Source organism: Boleophthalmus pectinirostris, unplaced genomic scaffold (genome assembly GCF_026225935.1).
Source record: "Boleophthalmus pectinirostris isolate CB_2022bp ecotype Guang Dong unplaced genomic scaffold, ASM2622593v1 HiC_scaffold_8, whole genome shotgun sequence".
Classification (NCBI taxonomy): Eukaryota; Metazoa; Chordata; class Actinopteri; order Gobiiformes; family Gobiidae; genus Boleophthalmus; species Boleophthalmus pectinirostris.
The window spans coordinates 16,565,248-16,576,869 of NW_026571515.1; the positions used below are offsets into that span (position 1 = coordinate 16,565,248).

Below are 11,622 nucleotides of genomic sequence, written 5' to 3' on the forward strand. Positions count from 1 at the left end.
AAATTTACTTTTCCAAACCACATATTTATTGTAGGTGTCATGAGCAAAGTCTGAACCAGTGATTATAGTAACCACCTCAAAAAAAAAAAAAAAAGGGGCAAGTATCTAGAAATTTAAACTTGACTTATTGAGCGGAATAGTATTTCACATTTGTTGGAGCAAAAATGCATAATTACTCCTACTATTAGCTACCTGTGTGTCAGTGCACATTTCCAAATAGACATTTTTCACAACAGCCTGAAGTGCCGCGATGTAAGGTAAACATCGCGTACATCACTGCTTTTCTTTGGCAAAATATCTCTGAAAATGTCTGGCATATTTTCCACCAGCTTCACAAATCTGCCTCATTGCCAAATCTTCATCCAACAAGGTCGACGAAGGATGTATTCTGTCCATGAAGAATAAGTAACTTGTGAACTCAGGCATGTAATCTGTAAACATCTGTAGCATTCAAACTGCACAAATCTCTCTGTCTATGCTAATATCGACATCATGATATCGATTTTAAATTTTAATTGTAGAATCAGTCTGAGTTAACAACTTACTTATGTTTTATTCTTGACCATAATGTTAGTTTTGCTCAGGAGTAGTTTACTATTGCTCGTCGTTGTTCACTTTTACGTTTTCGTCTTTCTTACTTTGATAGTTGTGGAAAAATTCTTCATCGTAGAATGTTTATCCTTTGTCGATCTTGTTGGATGGAGATTTGGTGATGGGGCAGAATTGTGAAGCTGGAGGAAATTACGTGAGACATTTCCACAGATATTTTACCGTAGAAAAGCAGTGACGTACGTGATGTTTACTCTACATCGCGGCACTTCCAGCTGTTGTGAAAAATGTCTATATAATGCTACCAGATAAAAGATAAATTATTACTTATGCCTGTCTGTCAGTGGAGTTCAACAGTGACTGCCCGACTATGGTTTCAGAACTAAATTTCCCATAAATTTTTCTCATAGACTTTCCAAAAAGTGCATCATTTTTGAAAGCTTGCTCAGGGATAATCAGCTACAAAACTTAATAAACCACGAAGGTATTAAAACATTTGGCGGAAATGTTTGTTTTAAACTGCCTTTTTGGATTTAAAACAACCATGTTATGGACATAAGTTAGTCCATTAGTGCCAGAAGAAGAAGAACAGACACTGGAGCATTAAAAAAACTCAAGTAAAAGTATAACATGAAAAAAATCAACTTAAGTAAAAGTATTTTGCACATATTTTGAGATCCAATAAAGCTTCAAATGTAGTGATTTTGAGAAAGATTTCAGTCAACTTTTGTTCAACAGAAACAATTAAAGCAACTGTTTGTTTTTGTCCTGTTTCTATTTGTTTGCTCAGATTATGTTAAAATAAACCCTCAGGCTTTTCAGCAGGTCTCAAACAATAATAAACCCTCTTACTTTTCAGTCCAGTCCAGAGTAGAAAGTACAGATACATGCTCACAAATGTAGTGAAGTAAAAGTAAAAAAGTACAGATACCAAAAAAATCCACTTAAGTACAGTACTTTTCTAGTTTTACTTTGCTACCTTCTGTCACCGCTTTACTTTTTAAAAATCTTTCTCTGATTATGAACTTAAGAATCTTATTTACTGCACTGATTTTTACGAGTTACTGTATTATTTTCTGTTATTTTTCTCCTGTCATCTGCTCTGTGTTCGTCTGTTTGAGGTCTATGCACCTTGTACTTCACGCCTGGGACAAATTTCCTCTGCTGGGACAATAAAGTTGATCTTATCTTATTTACATCTAAATCCTATATTTTCTTAGGACACAGACGCTGCCGACCTGCAGAGCGCTCTGTGGAAGGTCCGGTCCAGCCTCAGGAGAAGCAGCATGATTATAAACATGGGTAAGATCAGATACACGTGGCAGGCTACGGTTTGGGTTTGAGGATCGCAAGAACAGGTGAAACCTTCGACAAAGAGAAGACAGAGGTAAGATTACAATTATTTGTTTATAAATTCATTAAACCTGCAAGAATAATTGTTCCTCATCAAGTTTGATATCTAAAAATGCTTTAAGATGCACTGTGTCATTTTTCTGGTAGAGGACAGAGGAGATGTCATTGCTTTTTAGTGTGCAGTGTTCCAAAATATGACATTAAACTTTTCAATCTTTTTTTTTTTTTTTTTTTTTTTTTTTTTATTACTCATGCTATTATTTTGTTGGTATCAATTTAAAGAGAACAACAATAACAACAAAAAAATCCGACAATTAACATAGATACATACTTCTGTGTATGCATTATTTCCCTTGTCTTTTACCATCTCCAATCTCCATAGAAACAAGCAAACCAATTTACAAGTCAGATCTGTAAAAATGCATGCTTTAAAGGTATTTTTGAGCAATAAAGACACCCATAATTTAATAAACGCATCTTATATCAGTTTAATGCCCTGTTGTGGAGCATTACGAGCAAAACAAACGCATCTCCATGGTGGTGGATCCTCAATAGGGCTGTACAAAAGTATCAAAATATCAATATATTGTATAGTTTAATGTGATGATACAGTATCAGTATCGTGGGCTGCTGTATCGATATATTGCCAAGAGTATTTTTTTGCTATATTTCACAAAATTATTTTCTTACAGTGTTAAAGTTTTGTTGTTAGTTTAGTTAAAAGGAAACTTGTTTATGCCACAAATTTGACATTTTCACTATTTTGATGATTAAAATATTTGTGTTTCATATGAATTTTGCACAAAAAGTGATTTAACAAAGACTTTTAGTATCACATCCATTATTTGGTAATTTTTTATTGAACCGTATTTAATCAATTTGAAATATATCGTATCGAACCAAATGTGCACCGTGTCAAGATATGTATTGTATTGTGGACTATGTATCGAAGTATGTATTGTATCGGCAACTTTTTAATGAAACCCAGCTAATCCTCAACCTGAAAAGTTACGCAGTGCACCTTTACCCTGTAGGTGTTGCTGTCAATTGAAATGTAAACTCACTAAAAAAGCAAAACATTAAATAGCCTATAGGAAAATTGGTGATTTGAGTGATGAACCAAACACATTTTTAACAATTTTTTATATTTTTTCTACAAAAATTCTACTTCAACATCACAAAATCATGTATTGTTCTATAATTACCTGTAAAGAAGAGATGGACGAGAACTATGAGGAATATTACCGCATAGACAATGGCCCTTTGACACTTTGGATCACACAAGTTGGTCAGCTCCTGTTTGAAGCGGTCCAGGCTGCAGTCGCACTGAATCACCATCGTCACAAAAACTGAGAAACTGATGAGTGGTTAAACTGAAATAAACTATGCATATGCTGGTCTATGTGCAGCCCCTACACACCACCCTTCTGCTGTTGTGTGTTTACTAGACATTTACTCTCTCTAGGATGTTAGGATCCTGATGCTCAGATGTGATGGGTGTGGTCTGAATGTAAAGCCACGCCCCCTACACATGGCTCCGCCCACCATATACCTGCAGCCTCTTCACCAATCAGATCTGACACATAATCAGCAGCATGAATTGGCCACTTCCCTCTAAAACATAAAAACATAACTCAGAAACACTTAAAACTATCCCCATGAAGGGCCTCTACAGTTTGGAGCACAATAAATATAAAAAATATGACAATCTTAAAAAGTATTTATGATCAAGTATGGAAGTGGGTGTGTGGCTGGCAAAGAATTGCAAGCTCCTTTGCCTATAACACTCAAAAACAAAACAAAAAAACACATTGAACTTTGTCCTTGTAAGTATTCAGTCATAATTTTAAGTACATTTTAAATATTTGTCCTTTACAATACAAATGTAATCATTGCACTAAAGACTGGACTTTTGAAAGAAAAAGTTTCATTTCCACAATACTGTCGTGAGCCTTCCCTCCATATCACAGTAAAATAACATGATATTTTACAGTGATAGTGCTACATCCCCGTTAATATATGTATAAATCATAGACTGTATACAGTCTATACTTATTTATACTGTGTATGTCAGGGGTGGGCAATTATTTTTTCCAAGGGGCGACATGAGAAACAGAAAACATTGTCGAGGGCAGGACCAAAATGCGTAACTCAATTCTGCATGATATTAATTGTATTTCTTTATAAAAAAGCAGTAAATATCATTGTTTTTTAAGAGTACAGTATATGTTATGATTAAGCAAAGAAAAAGTGAGTTTGCCTTACAAAAAATTGTATTTAAAAAAAACACCCCTACAATAAAAATAGTGCAGCTTTACTTCAGGCATGAAGTAAAATTATAAAATATGTTTATTTTGTACAAACAAGGGGACTGTATGTGGCCCGGAAGCTGTACAATGCCCCAGATCTGGTCTACTGTATGGTGTATTTTAGACAGGCGGAGTCTATATCTGTTTTTAAATCACTCCTAAAAATGCACCTTTTTTTCACTTTCTTTTAACAAGTGACATGCACATTTCTTGTTGTTTGAGTATCTTATGGTTTTCAATATTTTTAGGTGTTATATTGTGTTTGTATTGTGTATTGTCTTGTACTGCGATTGTCCTAGTCTGTCCTGTGTTTGTGTACAGCACTTTGGCCAGCTGTTTTTAAAGTTTTTAAATTGCTTTAGAAATAAAGTTGGTATGATATGGTATAAATTAGGGCTGTAACAATAACCGAAATATCGTGATACTGTATTGTCGAAAGTCTCACAATAATATCGTGGACCATATACTGAATTACAAGTTTCTTATTGTTATGGTGCAGCAACAGTTTAAAAACAGACAGAACTACATAGACCATGATCCTTTGCTCTGTTTTAGCCCCATCTACATGATAAAACAACTGTTATTAAGCATGTTTAAATCTTAATTATTTGTATTATTACAGAAAAGTAGCATATTCAGAATTTTGTCAGCTTCTGCAAAATACCGCAATAAATATCGTACCGTGAGATGTATATCATATCGAGAGATTTGGATATCGTTATTGTATAAATATGTACTCACTTGTGTCGTGAAGAGTCAAGTTACTACAAGAAAGACATTTACATTTTAATCCAGTTCAGTTTTATTTTTTGACACAAAGCAAAATATTTAAATAAAAACACTTTAATCAGAGCGCGTCCTTCCCACCTTCTATTATTATCACCAGTCTCATTATTGTGCACTTGAATAAAACTGAGATCAGACAGAGGAAGGAAGAATAAACAGATCACGAGCAACAGGCCGAAAGAGATGGAAGTTGAGAAGGACGAGCGCCAACTTCGCGAAAAACAAAAAAGAAAATAAACAGAATGTACAAAAATTACAAATCATAGAAAAATGAGTTTCTTAACCAACAAAAAAATATTAAAACAAAGCTACATCTCTTCAAACAGTGCCCCCTGCAGTTCAACAGATCTGCACTGTAGGGGGCGCTGTGTCAATCAGGATGAAGCCTGGACACTGTTTTTGTATTCTTCTTATTAACATTATTAGGATTTGATCATTAATATTTTACAAAAACAAAACAGTGCAATAAAAAGGAGACATCCATGAGAAGAGGTAAGAGAAGTGAGGGGTAAATCTGCACGGACACTGCTTTGAGTAAACAGCCAATCAGAGAGAAGGAATGGAAATAACCACTTTTAATTTGGTTGTGAACATTTTCTAACGTCTGATCGCAAAAAATAAGAGTGCCATGTTAGAGAAAAGATCTGCTGCAAAGGGAAGAAATTTGACCTGTTTCAATTCAGTTTATATCACTAAATACTGATAATTCTGCCAAATATAGCAGTGAGTGCAGGAGACAAAGGTTAAAGCTGCACTGTGTAACTTTTCTAGCAGAGGGTTCGCAGCCTAGCTTGATTCATCAGCCGGTTTCACTTCGTGGAAACCGTCTGACCTCGCAGCATTAGGATTTGTTCGCTCGACGGTAGGCGGGTACATTTTTTATTTTTTTTAATCAATCGCTGCTATTCGGTCGTGACGTTTGCAATGCGCCACTAACAGGGCTAAGTAGTATATTAACTTTTTCCCAAATCCCGTAGGAAGAAGGGCAATAACGTCTTTCCCCTTGATAAAATCCACCAAACATTCTCTTTGTGCCGGCTTTAAATCCTCGACCTTGGGAATCGTTGCCAACACAGAATGTATGGCTCTTCGCTGATTGGCTGGTGCCTGAACTCCAACTTTTGCAAATCGTCTAGTGTATTCCAATTCCTGACCTAGTTGCTGGAGAGAAATGAAATTGAGCAGAGACACTAGGTGGTGCCAGCCTGGCTATTCGCAGCCACCTGTTCAACTCCATTTGTTTGCTTTTTTCTCTACTGTATGGCATTTAATCTTTAATCTACATGGAGACGAGCAGGATCTATCACCAGGCCAAGTTACAGGCCAGATCTGTGGAAAACTGGACTCGCTCACAGAAATAATACATTTTTTTGTGGTAGTTTTGAGAAATAAAAACACCTGTAATTGAAGAAATACATTTGTTTGGAACATCCCGGTGAAGCAATAGCATCACCATGGAGACAAGTGGATGACGGACCCTCCACCAGAAAAGTTACACAGTGCACCTTAAGGAAAAGAAAAGAAAAAAAAAAAAGAGAAGGTAGGAGACGAGGAAAGGAGGAATGAGGAGACGGTTCAATGCCCTCCATTATTACTGTCCTTGTGTTAAAAGCTTCCATGATCTGAATAATTTTAGACCCAACTAACCTCTGCAGTTGTCCAGTAGTGATTCATGGAGGTTTTGGGGGCCTAGATCACTTAAAACTCCTTTTGCTCAAATGTTAAAAAGCAGTTGGACTATTTCATTTCAGTAAAAACAAGTACAAATCGCCGGAGAATACTTAATCAATAAGTTTAGCTCATTAGAATTCATAGGGTTGCCAAGAGTTACGGCACATGATGGAGGATGACACTAATAATGGAGGGCACGTTTAGAGAGGAGGGAGGAGGGAGTCTCATGAAGTCCTCTTGGTCCTGGAGTGTTGGATCAGCCACTGCAGGGTGATGTCTGAGGGCAGAGAGAAGCTGTCACACACTTATAGATAATAAATATAGAGCTGGACAGTTTTGCTCTAAAAATAAAACTTTTTTTCCCAATCGCCTCGAGACAGGTTCATTGATTCTACAGAAATCCATGATGTTTTTCTATCTCCTGTTAGTTCTTTTTTCCTCATAAACAGCCATATTTGTTATGATACAGACAAACCACTCATGTCCCTGATTGGCTAATCCACCTATCAATCACGCCCATCTGAACTCAGGAAGATTATCCAAAGTATTACCGAAGTGTGTATTCTGTTTCCCAGGCAACAGTTCCCCGTTAGTGCAGGTGCCATTTGAGGTTAAAAACATTAAAAACAAATACCAAAGCATTTGACGCCCACCTCCTAACGCTGCTGGGAGAAGCTATGTCCATCTACAGATCTGAGCCAGGATCTTAGCTCTATTATTTTGCACAGAGAACATGCAAAAAAAGTGGACTAAGGGAGTGTGACATCAGCCATAGCTTTTGGCTCCAGTCGAATGAAGCTCACGATGCCAGCAGATATAGGAGTGAATTTGGAAACGAGTTCCATATTAGGAACAGGAATTTATTTACGGAGTACATTTCGCAGCTCACCCAAGCTGCTACTGAGCTGTGAAATTTATTGACGGCTGAGGAATGTCTCCAACAATTGGAGCCAGAGTCAATGGAACCAGAAACACCCCCATGCTAACTTACTATGTGGAATGCACAGCTGATGGGTTAGCTATGTCCCTTAATATATACAGTCTATGGCTCTGACAGCTGTAGGTTTGCGCAGGGACAGTAGGGACATGTCACAACCAATATTTGGGCAAGACAAAATAGTCTCTACCAATATTTGCCATTTTATTTTAATAAACAAAAATATAAATTTATTCCAATATTTTTCCAAACTCAATAGTATTAACTGAACATGTTTCAGTTAACATTTTGTTTATTAGACGTTCTGAGATGTATTCAGTGATATGACGACAGGGTTACCCCTGCTGCTATTTCATTGGCTGTGACAGAGTGATGTCATTAGTGGTGCCAGGAGCCTGAACTGGGGAAGCGATAGGACAGGGCCGCACCTGAAGATGGCAGCTTTAGCAGGCGTGAGTGAAGACGCTGCGCACCAACTTTTGTAAAATTTTTCAACTTGGCTTCACCTTCAATTAAACTTGCCTTATCATGGGTCGCCGCAGAAAAAGAGCGACTATTGCCACAAGAGCACCTCTCAAACGGAGTCCTACTCGTGCCCTGTTAGTGGCTGAACTGATAATTAGCTAATAATGTCCCCACCAAAGCCGAAACCAAACCTATGCCCTTGTCTGACAGGTTCCATAAAAAATATTAAGAATATTATTAGGGCAGTTATATGATTTCATCTTTAATATACAGCGTGTTAATGTATGGTGGTAGTGTCTCCTACCAATGTTGTCTTTCTCTTTGCATGAGATGGAGTAGCAGCAGATCTCTCTGTCCTGGATCGCAGACAGGTTCCTGTGGGATAGATTGGGTTGTTAGCCCCCTGGTGGACACCTATGGAACTTTAGATTATGAAGTAAGTTTGTTTATGAGATCTTACATCCTCTCGATGAGCTCCTTCTCATCCAGGGCTCCCGGTAAGTCCCTCTTATTCCCCAGAACCAACACCTGAAAAAGACAAAGTCCTCAAATTTATTGATTTGTTTTTATTTCAAGTTTGTGCCAAGAGAGAAAAAAAATAATCATATACATAGATATATATTGGAAACAACAGAAAAGCAAATGGGAGTGAGAAGAAGAAAACTTATATTACCCTACACCCTTTGATTACATAGTTTTAAAAAAATGATGTGGTTACTTATGCACATCGATCACTGAGACTTTACAAATATTTACAGAGAGCAAAATTACACACTGTACAAATTAAATGTGTTATAGACATAAACATTTTTTAAAAATGTTTGTCTTTTTTTTGTCTTGTACTGTATTATGTTTTGTTTGTTTTGTTTTACTTACATCACCCAGTGCTGTCACTCACCCTTATACCACAAAAGTAAAAGCTCTTTATAATTTCTTGAAGCTGTGAATGTTTGGGCACAATCTCTTAACAGAGTAGAGTTACAGAAGTTTCTATTCTGTTTTCATGACTCATGATTCGGGCTGTGGTTAGATGTTTGTGAAGGAAGTTAGATGTGTGATTAAGACTATTTGGACATAAAGAAGATGTTGTATGAATATTGTATTTATTTTCTTGATAGAAACTTACTGGTATTCCCTGCAACTGTGGTTTGTCCAGGAGGTTGTGGAGTTCATTTTTTGATGCTTCAATCTTTTCTGGGTCTGCAGCATCCACCATGTATCTGTAATATAGATCAGTTTTAAATTATTACGAATAAATAAATAAAAAATTATGAACTTGGAAAAAGGGTTATGTCATTGACAGTTACATATGACAGCGGAAAAAATGATACATTGATTATAAAACACTCACACAATGGCGCTGACTCCTCGGCAGTATCTCTCCCACATGGATCTGAACCTGGGCTGGCCTCCGATATCCCACAACTAAAACACAAAGGGACAATTTAAAGAGACCCCAGGATGACTAGCTGGCTCTCTGGTACAGCTAATGGAGATTCTAATAAGTGAACAAATAAACCTGGAGGGCACTGTATGAATTCAGCCACTGCATACCAGAGTGATTATAACATTACAACTCAAAGTGTCCTTGTAGTCAGACATATGTTATCTGTAACTAGGGCACAGTCAAAATATTTAGATGCAACTGAGATAATGTGAACCTTGATGGTGACGTTTCCTTTGGTGATCTTCCGCATGTTGAAGCCAACTGTGGGGATCATGTCTTCACTAAACTGGCCAGACTGGAAAACATATTTCAAAAAAAATCATAAAAATGTTTGTTATTGCAGAGAAATACACAGTGCAATAATAAAAAAAAACAGTAGGGATATAATAGGTTGGCAAATTTTAATAATAGTAAAGTAATTCATTTCTAAAAGCTGATTTTATTCTAGGCCTTGCCTTGGAATTATTGGATTGTATATGGATGTCCAGCTATAAATCTGACTTCATTTCACTTCATTGACAGCTTTGGTACTACAATATTACATTACAGTGATTCATATTATAAAATGATGTGATACCAAAGCAAAGGGTTAAATGGAAAAAAAATTATAAATGGGGATAGCTCGGTCCAAGCCTTGATTTATTGGTACTAGTCCAGGACGAAACCAGACTGGAGTCTTCTCTTTAAAACTACATTTTACGAGTCAATGTTTCAACAAAATACATCCACGTTTACACACATATCCTATCTGATAATATTTTAATGAGCTGTTCAGTGTCTAAACCCGTGACAGGTCCCGAGCCGAGGTCAACCCAGGCTCCATGAGAAACACAAAGAGGCTCCAGCTGCGGCGGCGCATCTGCCCTGCCTCTGCCCGCACACGGACCCCCACGCACCGCGATCACGTTCACAAAGGTGGTCTTCCCCGAGTACTGCAGCCCCACCAGCGTCAGCTCCATCTCTTCCTTCCAGAAAAGCGCCTTGAACCAGTCCAGAAGCCTGTTAATCAACGCGATCATCTTTGTTTTCGCCTAGCTCCCAATGCTAACTGCGGCTGCAATGTCTCCGTCGCCTCGTTCACTTCTCTAAAAAAAACGTCACAATTTTGACCTTCCCCAAGGCTGACAGTCGCTGAAAGAACTGCCGACGCCAAGAGAGTCGTGTTGGTTAGTGTATTTCTTCGAACACCCCAAAGGAATCAACAAAATACGCCTTTTTTCAGCAATAAACGGGACCAAAATGATACAAGGATGTTTATTAGCTGTTAGCCTTCAGTTCGGTCAAGCGCGACATGCTGCAAACACCACTTCCGGTGTGGATCCTTATTTCAGAATAAAATAAACAATATACAAACATTTGGTTCAAGCTAATTTCATAATATATATGTTTATCAACCGAATGTTAAATTATCAAATGATCAGTATAGCGCTGCTGTGTTGAAATTGGTTAACCAATTAATTAAAATAAATTTAGTTGAAATAAAAAAGGCCTTTTCCGGTTTGGGTGGGGCTCGTAAAGGAAGAAGAGGAAACGCATAAAAGAGAGAAATCTATGAGGTCGATAGACTGCTCTCTAGTGGAAATAATTGGAAATGTGGTAATTGCGCTTTAATTGTGGATAAAATATCCCGTAAATGAGAATGTTTCCCCAGATTCGCATTTAGCAAATTTAAGGGAAATTTTCTGGATTAATTCACTACACTACAGTTGAAAATATGGCCTCGTCAGTAAAACCAGAGTTAAATAATAATAATATTTACAAATAATTGTAAATATATTTTAAATGTCATGACAATAATGTTTTAAGAGTGTTATTTGACTTATTGGCCTCTCGAGGCGGTGGCGCTAAAGGTCTATTTACAAAACATAGGCTTATGCAAAGTAATTCACATTATAACCGCCAGAGGGGGTTATTTTGCCCGAGTTTGTTCAGACAGTGAAATGCACCTCTGATTTTTACTTCATTTTATTTATAATGCACTTTACATTTCTTTGTGGTGCCCTCAGGGAGGGCACTCCAAAGCAGCAGAGTGACAGCCTGAAGGCTTTGTGTCCTACTGTGCAGAGCTTGGTCTTGGGCTGGTGGAGACAGTAAGAGGAGGTGTT

General features: G+C 37.3%; 1 protein-coding gene across 1 annotated transcript; it reads right to left on the bottom strand.

Moving 5' to 3' along the window:
* Positions 1-4,989: 4,989 nt before the first annotated feature.
* Positions 4,990-10,816, bottom strand: LOC110157949 (ADP-ribosylation factor-like protein 8A). The gene is made up of 7 exons (XM_055166216.1): positions 10,414-10,816; positions 9,732-9,812; positions 9,422-9,495; positions 9,197-9,290; positions 8,531-8,598; positions 8,375-8,445; positions 4,990-6,945 (listed from the first exon to the last, which is right to left on the bottom strand). Exons 1-7 carry the CDS (start codon positions 10,534-10,536, stop codon positions 6,893-6,895), a joined length of 564 nt encoding a protein of 187 aa, XP_055022191.1. The 5' UTR covers positions 10,537-10,816; the 3' UTR covers positions 4,990-6,892.
* Between the last annotated feature and the right edge of the window lie 806 nt (positions 10,817-11,622).